At 41.1% G+C, this 21791-nt stretch overlaps 1 protein-coding gene across 5 annotated transcripts in view; it reads right to left on the bottom strand.

Moving 5' to 3' along the window:
- Window positions 1-15095: 15095 nt before the first annotated feature.
- Window positions 15096-21791, bottom strand: part of NUDT8 (nudix hydrolase 8) — a 478858-nt gene continuing 472162 nt past the window's right edge. For all 5 annotated transcript variants that reach the window (XM_044084138.1, XM_044084134.1, XM_044084137.1 and 2 more), the window contains one exon: window positions 15096-15447. In XM_044084138.1, coding sequence (XP_043940073.1) covers window positions 15226-15447 — 222 coding nt within the window. In that variant the 3' untranslated portion in view covers window positions 15096-15225. The remainder of the gene's footprint in view (window positions 15448-21791) is intronic.

The following is a 21791-nucleotide window of genomic DNA, read 5'->3' as shown; positions in this document are numbered from 1 at the left end:
GTGATGAGTAGAGAGGAACAATTACCTCTTTTTTCCTGGATGAAAAACCTTTTGTGATGAGGTGTGCCATGTAGAAGGATTTCCTAACTACTGTGGCGATGTGATTATTAAAGGAGAGACTACTGTCCACCTGTGTCCCAAGGTCTCTTATCACACTTTCAGTGTTAAGTAGACTACTGCCTATGTGGTAGTTCATGGGTACAGAGTTTTTACCAAAAGGGATGACAATGCACTTTTTGGCACTGAGCTTGAGGCCATGGCTTTGACACCAGGCATCTGTCTCAGTGAGGCCTTTTTGTAGGATGTCCACATCGTTAGGAGATTTGATTATGGCTCCTAGTTTGCAGTCATCTGCGAACTTTGTTAGCCAAAGACCTTCTGTGTTAGCCTGTACTTCAGAGAAGTATATACCAAACAGGAGAGGACCTAGGACTGAACCCTGTGGTACTCCACTTGTCACTGGTCTGACGTTGGATTTAGAGTCTGCTACTTTCACCGTGTGGGTTCGGTCAGTGAGCCAGTTGGCAACCCATCTTATGACATAGGGATTTATACCTAGTTTAGTGAGTTTGTCTATAATTCCAGAGTGGGGGATGACGTCGAAAGCCTTGGCGAGTTCCTCTCTGTCCCTATTTAAGTGCAACTTGGACCCATGCATGGGTAATTTTCTGATAAACAGAGGCAGTCAGTAAACCAATCCCTATATAAATCAAATTTGTGGGTCACATTTGGGCAGTGTGGCTAGGCTTATAAGGGCCCTAGTGGTCGTTAGACTAGTATATATCTATGAACCTATAAAGTACACAAATATTTACATGCTTAAATGAAAGACAACATATATCAAGAAACGTAGCTTGGGGAGAAACTTTCTGTCTGTAGATAAATTCCTCAAGTGCCTGTCTGGAAGGCCTTGAACATTTATAGTATCAGAGTAAATCTCTTTTGTCATTAGCAGCTGGTATCTTTTCTCCATAATAGCTAACTCTGCCCTTTTCATTGACCAGTGGATCCATGTACTTACATGATACTCTATCAATTGAGTACACCCTGATTTAGTAATGAATGGGCCTTGAAACCTTTGTAATATCACTCAGATTTCCTGATCCTGGGTATAGAACAGCTGCTGATACAGCATTATCTCATTCACTGATGTGTCAGACTGAAGTTCCCTGAAGACTAAAACAATATCCCCCTCTAACTGCTGCTATAATCCACTGCAACTGCTGAGAACTAATGACTCTCTCCCATACTAGGTTTTCATCCTGTTAACATGGCAATAGTTCTAATTCTGCCTCCTGCCTGTCAGCTCTAGCAGATAATTAGTATCACCTAGAAAATGGACGATCCGTACATCTCATCCTGATTGGAGAAAGAACGTTCTCCAGCAGGGTATTAATTATACAAGTAATTTCCACTGAAAAACAAGTCCGCTGCTTCACAGCAGCATATCAAGCTCCCATGGAGCTCAGACTGAAAAAAACTAATGGCTGCCTTTATTTTATACTCACTAAACAGTGCTTTTGCTGTTTAAGGAGTGTAAAATTATAAAAAATTTTAAAAAAAGTGTGTATGTGTTTATGTTTGTGTGTGAGAGTGTATGCATGTATGAGAGTAGAGACTGACTGAGTCGTTATCTTTTGCTGTTTAGTGAGTGTAAAATAAATGAAGCCAAAAAGTGTGTGTGTCTGTTTGTGTGTGTCTGTCTGCGTTCGTTTATATTTCTGTCTGAGTGTGCGCGAATGCATGCATGAAACAGAACAGACTGTGTGTGTGTGTGTGTGTGTGCGAGAGAGAGTGAACAGCTACAGTGATCCCTGGCAGCAACAACATCAGTTAAGATGTTTGCATTCCTCTTGACCATACCTCTCAAAGTCTCGGCACAAGAAATCTGGACAGAGCCACAAATAATGAAGAACAAACGACCAAAAATACGGACAGATTTTAAATATTGCTCTTATAAAGTTAGAACATTGCTAGAACAACAGGGTTTCCATTAGCATGTATTATCTGAAGAATATGAAGTCTGAAACTCAAATGTCTGTCAATATTTAATGACTTCAATCCCCAGTGATTTGCCAGAAAACAAACATTTTATGAGAATGGGACCAAACATACAAGTCAAAAATCTGGATATTCTGCAAAAATCTGGGCATTTGAAAGGTATTCTCTGTTGTCTTTTAGCTCAAAATATCTGGATAAACCTAAAATAAACGGGGTACAAGGCTACTTAATTATTAGGATTTGTGTTAGCATACACTTTATGAAACAGAGGTGTGAGTGAGAGACTGAAATAGAGCAACAGTAAAGACATTTGCATACCTCTGGACCTTTCAGCTAAGGAAATCTGGATAAAGTCTAAAATAAAGAAGGTACAAAGGTTCAAAAATAGGAACAGATTTTAATTACTGCTCTTATAAAATTACAAACTTGCATAAAAGGATTTGTGTTAATATGAATTTTCTGAAGAAAATAATAGTCAAACTCACATGTATGCCACTATTTAATAATGAGTTCAGGCAGCTAGGAAGTGAGACATTTCCTTGTAGTACATTAAGTCGGGGGTACACGGCTGAAGTGACATTCAGCTACACAGAAATATGGCTGTTGCAGATTCCCTGTGGGAAAAGAGAAGCACACACTGCCATGCACACAGCTTTAATAACCAAGTGCATGGGGGCAGAAGTAATGAGAGTTGTGCTCAGTGTACAGTACATGCTTATTTAACTACAACATATAGAAGTGTGCTACAGCATGGAGGAGCTCATGCAAGCTACTTTAGTCACAGTTATGCTCCATCATGCATTTTAGGCAATGTGGGGAGGAGGTGGGTACTGCTACACACACCAGTTATAATGGCATTGTCCACTGTGCACTGCATTTTTACTGCCACTGACATGCCCACTGGCCAGCCTGCTGTTGTTGCCTGCCATATTGCCTGCTGTCTCATGTTGCCTTGGGGGGCCATGGACATTATTTTCCCCATGTGCATTAGGTTACCGAAGTTATGGACATGGCACTGCATTCTTCTCTTTGTTTATAGATGTAATTCTTAACATCTACATTTCTCTGAAGCTGAATCTCACTTCACCCATGTGTCCCCAACCAAATGTATTACAGGCATATATATATATATATATATATATATATATATATATATATATATTTCTATATACATGGACACATGGAAGGCATTTTGGAGTCTTTAGATGCAAAGGTCTAATAAGACTAAAGGATCATTTGGATCTAGGCAACGTAAGCCAAGTCAAGGGGAGGAGGCACAGACTATCGTGTTAGCCAACAACTGCAATAGGAAGCCCAGAAGACCCACAGTTGCCAAGTTCCTAACTGAATCCCTGATGACAGGGGGGCAAATGTGTCATTGTCAGGGTACAGCTGCCACACCAGTTGGGAGTTGTGCACTGCAGATAGCAGTCAGCTGGACACATCAGCACACAGTAGCACATATTTTAAAGGTGTCAAAGAGAATGTATGAAAAGGCAAATACAGGGACCTGTTTGACTTATTACACAATGAAGGGACACAGAAGAGTGGAGACCAACCAAGTCAAAGTGAAGGACCTCGATGCAGATCTTGTTGCATTAGGGGTGTGAAGGCCAGCTGGCTTGTGGCAGGGAGAACACCACAGTAATGTCAGGGAGGCAGTCAAACAGGGGTCCTCTGAAGCAGTGTGAAGGGTTTATTTCAGGGCAGAAGAGGCTGAGGAGCAACCCCCAGATTGTATCAAAAATTCTATGTTTGTGAACTGGGGAATCTCAAAAGCACTTATTAAGGGGTTGTCATAGGGAAGATGAACCATTTTTAGTGCAGGGCTTCAGACGCAGGTTCTCATTGCACAAAAATTGGCCTAGGACCAAAGGAAAATGCAAGAAATTTAATCAGTAGTGGTCAAGGAGTGCCATCTATATAATAAAAAGGTACCAGTAGGGACAGTAGTTAAGACTTCCCTTTCCTATTGCATAGGGTGTTACCAGCAGGTCTTGTACCAAAAAAGAGGCGTGGGAAGTACAGGCTGATACAATACCTATCTCACCTACAGAAACATAAGTATATGACAGTACACACAAAGAAACTATAACAGTACGTGTCTCTCTGGACAAAAGAGTAAAGAATATTATGACATTTAAGCACCTGTAGTTAGCTAAGTTAGACATACAAGTAGAGTTTAATTTGCTACTCATCTGCAAGGAGGACTCTGGCCAAGAGATTTTGCAGCAAATACATTTTTGACAAAGCAAAACCTATGGGATGTGCTGATTCATGCACCACATTTGAGAGTTTCAGCATAGCACTACACCAGACAATTGAGTGCCAGGAGCAGTGGTGCAAAGCAAAGCACTATTTGAACAACGTCGTGCTGATAGGTGAAGACAAAGAAACCATCAGGAAAAAATTAAGGTCCCCCAGGTAAGTACATGACATGGTAGGCATGAGAATTGTACAAGTTGGAGGGAGCAAGTAAGACGCTTGCCTTTTAAGGACTAGAAACTGTCCCATCACAGTGTTATAAGCTCCTGTGGATGAACTGATAAGGCTAAGGGGGTTCATTGAGGAACTTCAAACAAGATAAAAATCAACTTACGAGAAGTTATGTTGCTGCTGGGCCTTTTTCAATTCTGTCTATACGGCAGTGGTCCTGAATTGGGTGCTTATAACGTCCTTAGTTACAGTGTTGTCTGCAACCTGACAAATATATCACTGGGAGAGACTTTTCAGACAGGTTAAGGATGATCTGGCAGTCTGGCTGCAGTCTTTGAAAGAATATAATGGTGTGCCGTTTGGGTAGAAGAACTGAGTCAGCAGTGTGGACACTGATTTGTACAGCTGTCTCAAGAAGAATTGGACATATCTCAGGGGTCAGTGGTTAGCCAGCCCATGGAAAGATAACTAGGGTAAGAGTGCTCAAAGGGGCATCACACATTCCTGGATCTTGTGTCAATGTGGCTGTCAGCACTGCTGTTTAAGAATGAACTAGCTAGTAAGTGGATTACATTTTACTCAGATAACCAAGCAGCAATGCATACACTAAACAGGAAGTTATCCAAGTTGTTTACAGTCCAGACCCTCTTAAGAAAGTTGGTAAAGCACAAGCAAAAAATTAAAACAATTTTTTTCAGCATACTGATACCCAGGTCAAAGTAATAAGATCAATGGACACTTACCTGCTTACAGTAACATAGGTTTTGGTCACTGGCCTTGGAGGCAATTCTGTTCTAGAATGTGGTGCTGCAAGAGGTAAGACAGACAGGAGATGATTATGCAGGTTTGTTGATGAGGGAGCCTTAAACTCTAAGTACCAGAATGGTATGCAGTGGGGTGTAGAAAACATTTGGGGTATTTGTAAATTCCTTCCCAAGGCAGTCTAGTACTGAGGTATCTGATGCACTGGTGGTGGTGCATAGATGAAGCAACTAGGACCGTAAGAATACAAATGGCTTCACAAAGCTGCTCTTGTCAAGCACACCATTTAACAGATTTTTACAAAGTACTAGGTTGTGGGAAGGCTCTTATAGGGTTGAACAAGGCTTCTGCCACTAGGGAAGGATCTTCATTTGGCTCTCATAAGAGAGTGGCACAAGGTCAGTGCTAACTAAATCATTTATGCCCCCCACGGCAGTGTAACACTGCTGCTTTACTACAAAGTATTTAGAATAAGGGAGCTCTTGGGCTGCAGTATAGTAAGGATGACAGAAGCCAGGAGGGATAAATTAAGTTTTCAACAACTGAACAGGGTCAACTTGGTAATCATAGGCTAGCAGGTCCTGGTCTGGTAGAAAGCATCCAAAACAGATCAGGTGACAAACTAATTGGGTATGAGGAAGGATCCTTTGAATTGTGCAGTCAGACACATCTTGCACTATCAGCCCCAGTGGAAAAAAAAGATGGGAGGTTTTCAAATAGCCACAGGACAATGAAATCTGGCTGCATTATACTGATGGGATTATTTTAAAAGTTGCAAAATGGTCTAATGTATATCTAGTTCCCTATTCTATGCATTGTTTTAGAAATGGGTGAGCACTGGACCTTGTGATGGAGTGTACATTCATAAACAATGATTACGTTAGTTGGCAGATGGTCTTCCAAATTGTTTCTACGATATATTAGGTAAGGTTTATGAAAACCCAGAAGAACATGAATGAAAAGATCAGGCTTGAGGGATGGTAACAATGTAGGTGTACGCAGATATTGACCATTGTTGTTCTTGCAGATGGTAGAATGGTGTTTCTGTTGGGATATTCTGACATGTATTTGGGCTGAAGAGCAGGCATTAGTGAACCTAGCAGGAAGACAGCTGGGCATTGACAGCATGAAATAGAGTGCAGCCACTATAAAGCAGTTTAATACAATAATTTAGACAGATATCACACTGCTGCATTTAAATGACTTGGGGGTGTAACCCTAAAACAGACTTGGTCAATGTTAAGATGAAAGACATTAAAAATGTATCCCCAAGAGTTATATTGTCAGCAATCATAGGTAAACCCACTTGAAGATATGCTTTCGGTCGCAGTCACAAAGCTATGGAGAGGGCAAGGAAATATAATATGCGTTTCAAAAAATGAATAGGGTGGCAACATACTATGGTTTTCTGGTCTTAGGACATAGGGACTTTGATGACAGAGACCCAAGTAAGGTACAAGGAGATGGGTATACACCTCAGTGATATTTGCTTTGACTTATTTAATTTGAAGAACCTGGAGTTGTGTGCCATATGAAGCAATGGTAGAAGGCAGTTAGGTCAATACATTTAAAAAAGTTTCCCAGATGATAATAAATTAGGAATAGGATGCAGGGAGGGTTTCAAAATGTGGAGGAGCAGAACAAGTGCAATTCAATGGAATGTAGTTGGGATGATGCAAAGAGAAAAAGGGTCAAGTGTCAAGGTCAGGTTAGTAAGGATGACAGAAGCCAGGAGGGATAAATTAAGTTTTCTCTAAAATTATGAAAGTGGAGAACTCCAGAACAATCAGCCCACCAAATAACTGTATAAGGACTGAATAAGACTGGAATAAAGATGACACATGGAAAAGGAAACAACCTCACCATGGAATTATAGGTTCATAGGTTCATACTAGGCTATCTGCCCTGGGGCAATTATAAGCCTAGCCCGATTCTGTATGGCTTACGCCACCCCTTGATTTGAGTATACCGTGCCCTTTTTAAGGTTTAGTTTACTGTGCCTCTGTCTAATAGTGACACGGGAGTAATCCCTGGGACAAACTTACGATCCCCCATCCACCTATAGAGATTCTTCTTGAAGAGATTCAGTGAGGTGCTCTGCCTCACATGAGCTGGAATTCTATTCCAGAGCGAAGGGAGCCTCTGGGTTATGAACCTGTCCCTCCAGCAAGTTCTATTTTATTTCTGTGCTGAGGTTCAAGTCCCTCGAGCGTGTGGCTCTAAGGAATTTTGATTTACTGAGGTGGAGCATGTCCATTAATTCTGGATTTGACATAGCTTTGTATGTCAGGCATAGATCGCCTCGAAGTAGGTGGTATGAAACTGAGTAGAGCTAGAGTTTTTTTAACCGAGCAGCATATGGCATCTGTTTGAGACCCTTGATCCTCTTGGTGAGATACTTTTGGGGTCTTTCTAATTGCTGCAGGTGTTGGGTAAGGTACATCCCAAAAGGGACATTGTATTCTATGATGGGCCTGATGAGGGATGAATAAAGGGGCACGATTACCTCTCTTGATCTAGATGTGAAACCCTTTGTGATGAGGTGGGCTATGTAGAAGGTCTTTCTAAGCACTTTGGCAATATGGTTTTCAAAGGAGAGATTTCTATCAACTTGGGTCCCCAGGTCCCTAATAACTTTCTCTGTACTTAATGGGTTTCCGCCTATGTGGTAATTTGTGGGCACATTGTTTTGCCAAAGGGTATGACTATACATTTTTGGCATTTAGCTTTAAACCATGGCACTGGCACCAGTTATCTGTCTCTGTGAGACCTTTTTGAAGGATGTTTGTGTCAGCTGGAGAGTTGATTATGGCGCCCAGTTTGCAGTCGTCTGCGAACTTGGTGAGCCATAGTCCTCCCACGTTTGCCTGTACCTCGGAAAAGTATATACCGAACAAGAGTGGTCCCAGGACAGAACCCTGTGGGACGCCACTTGTGACCGGTTTCGAGTCGGACATGGCTCCAGCAACTCTCACTCTGTGGGTTCTGTCTTTGAGCCAGTTTGCAACCCATCTTGTGACATAGGGGTTTATATTTAAGCTGGATAGCTTATCTATGATGCCCGAGTGGGGTAGTGTGTCAAATGCCTTTGCAAGGTCCAGATAGGCTGTGTGGACTACCTTCCCTTCATCTATGGCTTTGGTGACTGTTTCGAAGAAGTCAACCAGGTTCAAAAGGCAGGATCTGCCCTTGATAAAGCCGAACTGGGTAGGATCTAGTGTCTGTAGGTCCCCAATGTCTTTGTTTATGAGCTCCATGATGATCCTCTCCATAGCCTTGCAGACTAAGCTAGTCAGGCTTATGGGGCAATAGTTTCCAGGGTCCATAGAGGCTCCACCTTTATGGAGTGGGACCACTGTTGCTGTACGCCATTCTGTGGGCACATATCCTGTAGTGAGGCTGAGATTGTATAGCTGTTTTATTTGAGGGATTAGTTCCTCTTGGAGTTCATGTAGGACGCCATCTGGTCCCATGGAAGCAGTGTTTTTTGCTTCGGAGAGGGCAGCCTTCACCTGAGCATCAGAGATGTTTGGGAGGCAGCCCTCTGCCGGGATAGATACTTGCTCTTTTGGGGAGGAGGGGTGGAGAAGTTTGCACTGAACCTGTCTGCCAGGATATTGGCGATGTCTGTGGGTTCAGTGTATTTTTTGTCATTTAGAATCAACTCAGAACAAGTCTGGGAGTTACATCCCAGGTTTCTAACATAACTGAAAAAAGCCTTATGATTGTCTTTGGTGTCCTGTGCAATTTTTCTCTCGAAGCTGGCCTTGGAGGATTTTATGAGGGATCGTAATTTTTTGCTAGTACTGATCAGAGATGCCTTCCCTATTAGGGATTTTGCTCTATCATGTAGTAGCATCCTCCTTCTGTTGTACAGTTTATTTATGGCAGGGGTCCACCTGACTGGATGCCTGCCTTTGGATGATTGGGTCTTGGTTTTGTTTGGGATAGCATGATCCATGCATTCCTGGAGATATCCGTAGAATGCGTTTATATAGGATTCTGCAGTTTGGGCCATAGTTTCCACTGGCCCTGGGGCCTTGAAGGATTCCACTTCGGTTTTGAGAAGTGAGAAGTTCACTTTTGAGAAGTTTTTCACTGTGGTTTTCTGGGCTGGGGTCGGGATGTGGACATCCAGTGAAATTAATTTATGGTCTGATCTTACCAATGAGGGATATACTTCTGGTGTGGAGCATAGAGTCCCCATGTTGGTAATGATCAGGTCTAGTATGTTGTCCCCTCTTGTGGGAGTGGTGACTAGTTGTTCCATAGCATTTGAGTTTATAATTTCCAGGAACCTTTGGGCTAAGGTGCTGGGGCTTGTCCCAGTCAATGTTTGGGTAGTTGAAGTCACCCAATATAATGGTGTTCGGAGAGATCTTCATGTTCTCCAATGTTTTCAGGAAAGCCGAGTGGGATTCCTGACTTTGAGAGGGTGGTCTGTAGGATGCTATAAACTGAAAAGCAGTCTTGCCCACTGTTAGTTGCACATGGATGGTCTCTGATACTTCATGCAATGCCACTAACCTGGAGGTGTGGATATCCTTGATAAATATGGAAACTCCCCTCCTTTTGTGGTTCGGTCCGGGTCTTGGGGCCGAAAAGCATGATATGAGGTATAGCCTGGTAGTGCTGGGATGCTCTCTGGAGCCTTGAACCAGGTTTCTGTCACTGCACAGATATCGATATTCTCCATACTGAGGAGAGCTTCGAGTGCGTGCATCTTGAGGTTAAGACTTCTGGCGTTTAGCAGCATTACCCTTAGTTTCTTGTTCCTTGTGCTGTCTATGGGGTGGGTTTGACTTTTGAGCCTTGCCTAAAAAGGCACTATGGGGTGGCAAGAGCCTTTGCCAATATCCGAAAGCCCAGTGGTGACAGGTGCAAGCCGTCCCTAGCGAAGCGACTCGGCTTGTCGAGCATGTCATCCCAGGCTGACAGACACTGGATCCCCTTTGAATGACACCAAAATTTTAGCCAGTTGTTAAAATCGATCATTTTGTCTTTGTACTGTGGCATCATTCTAGGTGAGGGTAAGATGCTGCTCAAGGTCAGGGTCATACCAGCCTGGGCTACATGATCAGAGAGCTCCTCTATGTCTCTTTTCATGTAGTCCAGGGAGGTACATCTCAGGTCATTCACACCAGCATGTACAATGACTGAGTCATATTTGTATTTGCTTTGGAGTGACCTGAGTGCTTGCGTTATGTGGCGGATCCTAGCACCCGACAGGCAGCTCACCGTGACCTTCTCTTTATTCAGCCTGGTGAGCGGGACGTCAGTGTGTCTGACAATAGAGTCACCTATTACAAGAGTATCAGGTGTGTTATTCAGCCTTAAGGGCTGTGGCTGCTTGGCACACTGACTTTGTGGGTTATGTGTTGTGCGTATTTTGTTTTGAGGTAGCGTTTGCTTGGATGTCTGCTTTGGAGGTCTCTGTTGCTTAGGTAGATTTTTATTTAGAGCCTCCGAGTATGTTTTTGTGTATTTATGTGTTTGGTTCGCTGATGTGGCGGGGCTATGTGATACTGTAATTGTGTTGTGTGAGGTTACCTTCTCCTCCTGACTGGTTACACCAGTTTTGAGATGAGAGAGCTCAGCCTCCAGTTTGGCTAAACAGTTGCATCTCTCACATATATTTGAACCTGTTTGGAGGAGGAGAGTGTTGTCCGTGTACATGAGACAGTTGTAACATTGCCTCAAAATTCCCAGATTCACCAGCTGGACTGGAGAGGAAACCATTGACTGACCTTTGGACATGCTAGAGTAATATAGGGAAACTGAATTTAAGATGGACCAATAGAGGACAGGGTAATTGTAGAGATTATAAGAGTAAGTAGTGCTTATGGTTTAATAGTGCTAACTTGTAGGATTACTTAATTGGACCAGTGAAGGGCCTTAGAATGAGAATATGGTGTTTAAATTGAGAGATAGAGCAGTTCTAAGGGAAAAAGTGAAGAGCAGACTTTGTGGAGCCAGGAATAGTTTAAACCCAATTAGGCAGCGCTGCCCGCTGTTGCGCTATGCTCAAAAACACGCAAAACCACGCAAAAGAGGGTTTTAAGATAGGAAGATGAAGGAGTTTTGGAATTGACCCAAAATGGCCAATAAAACTACAGTTTCAAGTCAGTAACCACTCCCACAGGGAGTCAGGAAGAACAAACCAAGAAACACTCTCACCATGTCAGTAGCTTTGGGATTGGCATATTTTCAAATTGTTAAAGCACAGCAACCAATAGCTTACAAATTTTGTTGAGTAGATGAGCTGCCATGGCATGGTAAGGAAGTTCTGGTCCACTGCCTCTAGCTATCCAGTCCTGAAACTGTCTGTAAACCTGAAGTAAGAAAGTATTCTGAATGAATAAAAATGAATGTTGAACTAAAGGGTAATAGGTTCATAGGTTTATACTAGGCTAACTGCCCTAGGGCATTTATAATACTGTGCCCATTAGTTTGTTGTGCCTCTGTCCAGTAGTGACACAGAGATGATTCTAAACCTACGATCTCCCATCCACCGGTCAAGATTTCTCTTGAACAGAGCCAGCGAGGTGCTCTGCCTCACATGGACCGGGATTTTATTCCACAGCATGGGGAGTCTCTGGGTGATAAATCTATCCCTCTATTTATATCCGTGCTAAGGTTTAAGTCTCTTTCTCTAGTGGTTTTGGTGGATTTGGATTTTTTGAGGTGGAGCATGTCCATTAATTCCGGGTTGGTCATGGCCTTGTATGTCAGGCACAGGTCACCTCTGAGCAGACGGTATGCAACTGAATAGAGTTGGAATTTCTTCAGTCTGGCAGCATATGACAGGTTTTGGAGTCCCTTTATCCGTTTGGTGAGGAACTTTTGGGGTCTCTCAGATTGCTGCAGGTGTCAGGTGAGATACATCCCGAATGGGGCATTGTACTCGATCATTGGTCTGATAAGTGAAAACAATGACCTCACTTGATCTGGATGTGAATCCCTTCATGATCAGGTGGGCAATGTAGAAGGTCTTAACCACTTTAGGCCACTGTCAACCTGGGTCCCCAGGTCCCTGATAACCTCTTCTGTGCTTAGTGGGTTGCCACCTATATGGTAGCTTGGGGTTACCTTGTTTAACTTCAGGCCATGGCTCTGGCACCAGCTATCAGTTTCTGAAGGATGTCTGTGTCCAATGTACTATCCACTATGGCACCCAGTTTGCAGTCATCCGCAAACTTTGTCAGCCATAGTCCTCCTATGTTTGCCTGTACTTCTGAGAAGTAGATGCCGAACAATAGGGTGTGGGACTCCACTTGTAACCGGCTTGGAGCCTGACATGCCTCCAGCAACTCTAACCCTGTGGGTTCTGTCCTTTAGCCAGTTTGCAACCCATCTTGTGACATATGGGTTTACACTTAAGCTGGTAAGTTTCTCTATAATACCAGAGTGGATGCAAGGTCAAGGTAGGCTGTATGGACTTGCCTTTCCCTCATCAATGGCCTTGGTGACTGTTTAGTTCAAAAAGCAAGATCTGCCCTTGACAAAGCCAAACTGGGTTGGGTCCGAGGTCTGCAAGTCCCCTATGTCCTTGTTTATGAGTTCCATTGTGATCCTCTCCATAGCTTTGCAGACCAGGCTTGTTGAGGCACTGCCTTTGTGGAGTGGGACCACACTTGCCGTACGCCACTCCTTGGTAATGAAGAGTATAATCTATAATATACGGTAATATGAATGTTTTAAATCAGTTGGTAAATGAAAGGATGTTCACAGAGTCCAAGACAGTTTGGCCAAAATAAAGTTTTGTCAAGAAGGAAAACATAAGTCTGTTATCTTTGGGAAAGAGGTGGGACATACTGGAATAAAAAGATGACAGTGCAGAAAAGGCATTCAATAAAAATTTTAAAGTGGTTAGGGAACTATATTACTGTTTATTAAGACAAACATAAAACTTGCTATAAAGTAGTTAGGGCTCATCCTGTAATTCTGTTAACCACCACGGTAGCCACTTTAGGAATGTTTCAGCTCAGGATACCTGTAGAACTGCTGCTTGGGTACCTGCAAACCCATTTGCAAAGCATTATAAATTGAAATGTCAGCCCACACAGCAAAGGCATGTTTTGTCTCCTCTGTACTGCTTGGCTGTTTCATTAGTACCACTCTCTCATTCTCTGGATAATTAGGAATGCTGCTTTGCAAGATGTCAAGAATATTATACTTGATACCAGGTATTAATTATAAAGAAAATAATGTTATGAACTCACCATAAGTGCAGATAAAAAAAGATGTCTATCATTGGCAAATTTCATTCATCCTCCTCCTACAATAAGTATATCAGTTTAAAAAGTATTCTAGAATGAATGGCTTTTTCTGACTTTCTAATGATATTTGGCTCAGCATATTCACCATTATGAATCTTTATGGGCTATGGCTACTTTTTTGTTTTTAATAGATCCTTGTTTGTGACCCTTTCATTGCAGCAAAAGAACTGATTCTATCTGTGCAGCATTTCTGAAATACAGCAGTCCAAGAATTACAATGCAATAAGCTCAGCACAAACAAGCAGAGGGCAGACCAGTTTGGATGTGGTCAGTGGGCAGCTGGGCACTGCAGACTACACTCAAAGGTAAAGAATCTTCAATCCACTGGCAAACATTTGCATGATCCAAGGAGCTACTGTTGGACAGCTGTACTATTCTTGCTATGTTAAAACAAAAATATGTGAACAGCTCTAAACCCATTTTTAGGTAATTTATACCAGTACCAATTTAAACACATACAAGTACATGCACGCATGCGCACACACACACACACTTGAGCCTTAGAACCATATAACACTAGAAAAACACTGCATTTCATTTTATTTCATTCATCTGGCTCTCAGTGTAGATTTTATTCTATGAGTTTTGTCTGACCTACAAATAGCCTTCCCCTACCGATTAAAGGAAAAAATGAATGCTAACAAAATGTTTCTGAACTGCAATGTGGCTTTATCTGTGATGAGATCCATAACATCATCACCAAACCCCTACACACATTCCTCTACGGCAACCATTATTTACTGCACTACTCTGGAGTTGAGACTAGAATTAAGTTCTTCTGGCTCATCGTCTTCTGTCCTGTTAAATGTCACTACTTCTTGGAGCTAAGAATGCAGCTAGTTTTAAATACATAAATCATTTTTTTATAGTAACCATCAGAAGAAGCACAGCTCTCCACCTTGGGATGGAATCAAAGCACCATGCTTAAGATTTCTGCTTCACAGGTTTGAGGCCGGGTTCAATAATAACCTCCAGTTACTGTCAGTATAGTGTCTGCATGCCCATCTTATGCCAGTTTGGGTTTCATCTGGGTGCTCTTGTTTTTTCCCCAAGTCCCAAAACATGTTGGATGAACTGCCTACTCCAAATTTTCCACAAAGGTATTTGTATTTACCCTTACGTCTCAAAACAGTATGCAATGGGCCATTTCATTTCCCCGGGTGGCAAATAACTGGAATTAAATCTTTTAACTATCAGCCATAAAACATACTGTTATAAAGGCAGGGCATATAACAGCACCAAGGTGAGTTAAGCTCAGGTGACTGGCAGTGCTAAGGACAGAGGAGCAGCAAAGTATATTTTCCTGGGAGGAAGTGTTCTAGGTAATACATGACTATTCCTAATTTGCTGACCAGGCATGAGTAAATGCTCACAGCTGATAAAAAGACATAGAAGTGCATGAGGTCATTCCTACACTAGCACCTTTACACATACCGTACCTCCAGACCTGGAGCAAGGTAGAAAAAAAAGGAATGCGATTACAGCAATAACAGCCCTCCTGAAATCCAGTTGAGTGCATAGGAAGGGTGGATCATACACTTTGATGTTAATGATTCCCAACTAAAATCAAAAAAATAATAATGGACATGGACTCAACATCACTGCATCACAGCCCCCTGAGCCTAAAACAATTTAATCATCTCTCAGCAAAATCAGTCACTTATGGAACACAGCAGGTGTTCGTTCTTTCGAAAGTTATACTTGAAAAACTCATATGAAAAGTCAGTTTTGTTTGCAATGGGTCGAGCTAATGCTGATGAACTATGTGCATCATACTGATGTATATTCCAGGAAGAAGTAAAGCGAGAGTTGTGTCACTAGCCACAGCAGTGAGACCCCAAACTTTGTATTGGGCATTCAAAAAGACAGGCAGGGTGTAGTAATACTGTCCACGGAGCCGAAAATGTGTATATCCTCGGTTTTGTACTGCACAAGCATGGTGGATAGGAATGATGAATATTTCCTCAACCTGCAGTGGAAAGCAAAAATATCATATTAAAATAAAGCAGTCCCCATCTGCAGATCATTTCATAATATATTTGTACTATAGAAATGAAATCAATGAGAGATTAATATGTAATAAAACAAAAAAGGATTCTTTTTTTTGGTACTTTTCCGTTATCGAGGCAACACTTCAAACCCGCATGCAATGATCATCCATGTTTCTTAATGAGAACACATACCCAGTTTTTAAAGAATTACCACACACGTCGTATGGGAATATCAATTTCTATTGGTAAATGAGAACATATTAACAACTGTCAACCAGTGAAGTGAAGTGCTGTGCTATCTTCCCCGCAAGGCGTACTAAGAGTGCAACAAATGGTTTTACTGCCGTAGAAAAATTTTTATGAAAAAGACCAATGTACCACAACCAGTTCTGCCTAAAAGCACCAACAAACTCGATAGTGCCTAAAACCGGATACACAGTATAACTATTAATAAATCTGCTTCCGGGTGAAAAGGAAAAACACAACGTTTTTTATTTGTTATAGTAAGCTGTTTGGTGGATATATATCCCACAGTGAACAGCCCGTACAAAACAACAACAAAACATGGTATTAAGTATTTGTTCATTTCTTTCAACTCACTCAGTAGTAGTGTCAAAGTACACTACACAACACAATCATGGTGGTATAATTTGAAAACATTGAAAGCATTTGTATTGTGAGGACATAGGACATGAGGACATAATCATCTTTCTATTGTGAAAAGAAAGAAAAAGAAAGAATTGGCCACACATCCAAACACCACATAGGTATTATTGCCTATATTGTATATATATATATAGCATATGCATGTTTATTTTACAGTTCTGTCTGATGAGTTCAACACAACACAAAAAAGGAATGAAAGCTACACAACAGTTCGGCCTCAGCTGTGTTTTTTCTCCATTCGTAATTTTATTAGTTACAAAGTTTTAATTGTTTATATGCATATATATGTTTGTAGTAACTGGGCAAGCTTTTCTTATACTGCAGCACAAAATAATAGATAGGGACAAACATGCACAACTAAACATGTTGGTTGCTTCATAAATATCTCATTACCGGCAGTTGATGAAGTGAGCGCAAGTTCTAGCACACCTGTCCCCGATTTTGCCATGTTCCTCGTAAAACATTCATTTTGTGGTAAAATCAGTGAAGCTTAGTTAATTGATTGTTCAACAGTACTGTTTCATACTTCTTATACTCTTCAGAAAGTGTGTGTTAATGCAAAAACTGTTATTCTAATTTTCAAAGTAAATCGGAGTAATATTTACAAAAATCATCCACGATTTTGGACCTTATGTGCCCCCCCAATTATATTTTTAAGCTAAGTAGTTGACAGATTATGAGCGCAACATAGACACAAGCTCGATGTCTTTTTATCCAAAGACGAAGACACACACTGATAATGATTCCCAATAACTAACAAACAGTTACCGTATCAGAAGACCAATCAAGTTGAAATCTGAATATTTCCGGCTAAGAGCTATAATACTGCTAAAATGTTGTACTTGTGCCCCGTGGACTTACCCGGCGGTCAATAAGTTAATAAAATAAGGTATGCACATGGGTGATCATTGCGTGCAAGTTAGAAGTGTTGCCCTGATAACGGAAAAGTACCTTTTTTTTCTCCTTTACAATTAATGAGCAGACAAATGTGGCAACAGTGGTACTAATCTCCAAGCACAAAGGAGAATGTCAATTGTTAATAAATTAGACAGACTTCGGAGTACCTCTTAGGGTAAAACATGAATAAAATGGGTATATAAGATGTTATTAAACACCAAATCACTGAACTCTCTAATCAAACTGAAGATACTGAGCAGCAAATTCTAAAACATAAACATGTTAGCCTGTATGTAATCAAAGACTACTTCACAATGCAGTATTATAGCTGCTTCACATAAAAAAATACTTTTCACCTTGACTCAGTGTCACAAAAGAATACAGCCCTGACTGCAACCCACACAAACTTGGGCTGATCACCAGTACCGGTGCTGAAAGAGTACAGCAAGAAGGATGGAAATATAGCGGCTTTGCTGGCTTGGCTGTCCTTTGGGGTGGAAAAGGCTGTTCTAAGTTGCCCATCTACTCCCATACTAGTGAAAACTTAAAATGACAACAGGGATGATGACTTACAGAATGTAGATGTTCATTACATGTGTGTGGGAGCATGCACACACCTATGGGAGGGTGTTGAATGATAGCCACAAGGGAAAATAATTTGGACTAAAATAGCAATGCTCTCATAGCCAATGCTCTCAATGATGGATAGCTGCAAGGGGGGTGCAGGAGTGTCAACTAGTAGTTCCCCCACCAGGGACAATTAGGGTCCTTTCTCAAACACTGATAAGCCTTGTGGGGGTGACTCCAGACTCCATCCCATGGCAGCCAGATGGAAATACTGAGCAATAACAGGCAGGCAAACACTTCCACAGATGTCTAGATGACAGCCTCCAGTCCAGTCAACTCTCAATCATGAGCAGGCAGGGTGCTCTGAATCTGAGAACTAATGGGCTTGAGCCCCATGGAAAGAGAGTTTAATAGTTAAACACAGAGGAAGGGAAATAAACAGCTTTTGCTACACAACAAACAACTTAAACCAGTAAAACATGGCTTCCACCATGTGTTAACAGTTTATAACCTTGTGCTCTGGTACTGTGTTTTCCTAAATGATGGCACATACTGACAATTTCTCAAAAGGTCATTCTTTCATATATACAGATTTACTAACAAATACACAGAAACAGCTGAACTTTACATCTTTATCTTCAGGATTACCTAGAAAGATGACTAAGGAAAAAAACAAATTGGCTCCCTGGAGAATTCACACCATAAGCTCCATTCTCCAATGAACAACACTTAATAAGGTACTAGTAAAAAACAAATAAACATCATCCAGTATTTTTGTATTGTTGCATATTAAATTATGTTTGCGCACTGGTTTGATTTTTAATGTGTATGGTTAAAAAAAAAAAGGGTACATGTTTCTTTAAGTTACTGGATAATGACATTTAATTGGACCTAATTGTTTTTAATTGATTTTAATTTGTGTAAACATTAGTATAAATGAACTTGCGTGTGAAGTTACTGACTGTTCTGAAGAAGTCCTAAACATTGAAAGGGACGAAAGTGCTTAACTTACTATTATTACAACTTTTTGATTTTTACTTGTGCCTTATTAAGTGTTATTCATTGGAGTATGGAGCTTATGGTGTGAATTCTCTGGGGAGCCAATTTGCTTTTTCCTTAGTCATTTATCGTCTCTCTTTCCAGTGATTTGCATTACCTAGAAATATGCCAATTACTTCAAATGCAATTGAATATCAAAGAAGACATCAGTATGTAATAAAAAAGATACTTAAGAATTGTTTCTGCATGGAAGCTTCTCTCACTGTATCCCCCTGATGTGGTGATATCCCCTCCCATACCCCTGGTTAGTAAACATACTTAGTTCAAGGCTGAGCTGAACTACCTCAAAGTAAAAGGAATACCTGGTTTGCCACAAAAACAAAAGCTGTGTACTTACCATAATGATAGATCCATGCTGTCTGATTTTTATCCATTTCAGCTATGGTTTGTTGGATCCAATCAGACCTCAGCACCAATTCTGAAGCTCTTTTGGTTTAGGGTTTTGCCTCCTCCCCTACCCATAATTCTCTGTACTCCACCTCAGTACCTTAGATCGGGTTTGACCCCCATTAGATATTATAGCCATATCCAGAACAATACATGTGTGTATATCAATCATATAAACCCTGTTCAAAATGAACTCCAGAATGCAGGACAGAAAAAATGGCAGGGTTATGGGAAATGAGCAATAAGAAATGTTCAAAGACAGAGTATGTCAGAGGTGACCCAGTCATCAGAACCATATTTGTGACAATTTGGAAAGGGGCAGGTGGGAGGTAGATTGAACTGGATGAATATCAGATAGCATGGATCCATTGTTATGGTGAGTACATAACTTTCGTATCCAATAATGTCTATTTTCATTCAATTAAACTATGGGAGAGATTCCCAGGCATACAGATCTGGGTGATATCAAAAAAGGGTATTCCCAAGGATAGTGGAACCAAAGGAGGAACATGACCTACATTGATCATCAAGCTTATTATGAGATACAAATGTGTGAACTGTTGACCAAGTAGCTGCTGCACAAATATCATCCATATGTAACCTACTGGCAAAAGCTGTTGAAATGGCTGCTGCTCTTGTGGAATGAGTCTTGGTTTTAGATTGTAATGACAAACTCTTTTTATTGTACACAAAGGAAATGCATTTGGATAACCACCTAGACAGAGTACATTTGGTGACTGCTTTGCCCAATCTAGATTTTGACAATGCCATAAACAATGTAGCATGTATTCACCATTGTTTGCAAACCTTGGCAAAAAGACTGATAGGTTTATTGACTGATTTAAATTACTTCTGGATGCCATCTTAGGAAGAAAAGATGCATTTGTCCTTAAGAAAACTCTTGTCTTTTGTGGAAGACCAAACAGGAAGTTTCCAGTGAAGTGCTTGGATCTCTGAAATCCATTTAGCTGAAGTAACTGCCACCAGGAAAATTTGTTTTCCAAGCAGGAATTTCAAATCAACTGATGTTACCAGCTCAATGGATGGCTGAGTCAATGCTTGTAACATGATAGTAATATCCCAGGGAGGTACAATAAATTCTCAGTTAAATGGAACTCAAGTAACCAGCACTCTCAAACAACAGGCAAAAAAAAAAATTGAAGAAATATAGTACAATTTTCATGTGTTGCACTTTGCTTTCCCCCGCTGAAACATACCTTATATGTTTTTGGAGTTTAGGAATATAAGAATAAATTCCCTCTCTCCCCAACCTGAAAACAAGTCAAACCAAACAAATAGTATAGGGTACAGGGTTTACAGTCACATTTTTGAATGGCAGTCACTTGAACTGGGATGGTCAAAAGGCTGTTTTCCAGTTCTTGTAAATCTGAAATGAAAATAGTCAAGTCTATAACAGCGAATGTTGTGAGGTTGATGTTCTGCTTGGAGATCACACTACAGTGGGGATCAGGAAATGTACCCTTTTCTTCACTGTAGTGTGATCTCAGAGTATGTATATATAAGTAGCAAGGGGGTTGCCCCCCTGCAAAATGTTGGCTGGAAATCACTAGACTGCAAGGTACATTGGGTAACGTCATTTCCGTCATTTTGACTCAGTGGTGTTTTTATTCTTAGTATTTCTTTTTTGATTAAGTCATCACTCGAAAGAGTGATTTTCAGAAATGTGATAGTAAACTGTGTACAGTATTAGTCATTCCTATTTCTAATAGTAACTCTCAAGCAACTGGAAACTACAATTAAACGGCATCTACCAATCCCCATGGGTGTCGGTTAACTGAGAGTTTACTGCACCAAGTCTGTGATAGGAAGCCATAGGAAAAAGGTTCCTTTAAGGAAGGCCTTAGAGATTTTCAAAGAGGTTACAGAGTTGTCAGTCTGACCTATATGGAAACTTGAGATAGCTGCCGTTTGCACTTTGACAGCTGAATAACTGGAAATATTGTGAACGTTTTCCAGCAGGATTTCTAAAATGGAAGGAATGGTGGTAGAAAAGGGATCTAAACCTCTGGACATAGCCCAAATGGAGAATCTCTTCCACTTGTTATGGTATATTTTTGCAGTGGTCCAGTTTTGTGATGCTGATATGATCTGAATTACCAAAGAGGAAATCCTGGCATCTTTGGCTGAGGTTAGAACTGGAGGAACCAAGCCATTAACTTCATGGCTTTTTGGTCCAGAGGAGGCAGTCTGAACGGATGTGTTAGTAGATCTGGACAATGATCCAGTATCCATGGAGATGTACTAGTACACACTACAGGAAGGGAAACCACATTTGTTGATGCCAGAAAAGGGCAATGAGGATCACCTTGGCCTTGTACATTCTTACTTTCTGTATAAACTTGTTTATTAAAGGCATTAGGGAAAAGCCACTGAGGACACCTGGAAGCCAAGTGTGGACAACAGCATCCCTCAGTGACTGTCCCTGTGGGGGGATCAGGGCAAAGTAACTGCTGTTGTTGTTTAGGTTGGACAAGAAGAGGTCAGAGCAAGGATATCCTCAGTGACTGAAAAATCAAAGTGATCACTGCGGATTGAAGGACCACTCATGAGGCATCAAAACAGATCTGCTCAACTTGTCTGCCAGTACACTGGATGACCCATTGTCAAATTCTTATAGCTTCTTGACACAAGGGATACGAGTGTGTTCCTCCCTGTTTGCTGATGTACCAAACCACAGATATATTAACTGTCTGTACTGATTATCACACCCCTGGGAAGGATGTCC

Source organism: Protopterus annectens, chromosome 9.part0 (genome assembly GCF_019279795.1).
Source record: "Protopterus annectens isolate FY-2018-M chromosome 9.part0, PAN1.0, whole genome shotgun sequence".
NCBI classification, from domain to species: domain Eukaryota; kingdom Metazoa; phylum Chordata; order Ceratodontiformes; family Protopteridae; genus Protopterus; species Protopterus annectens.
This window is presented reverse-complemented; position numbering and strand designations above follow the sequence as displayed.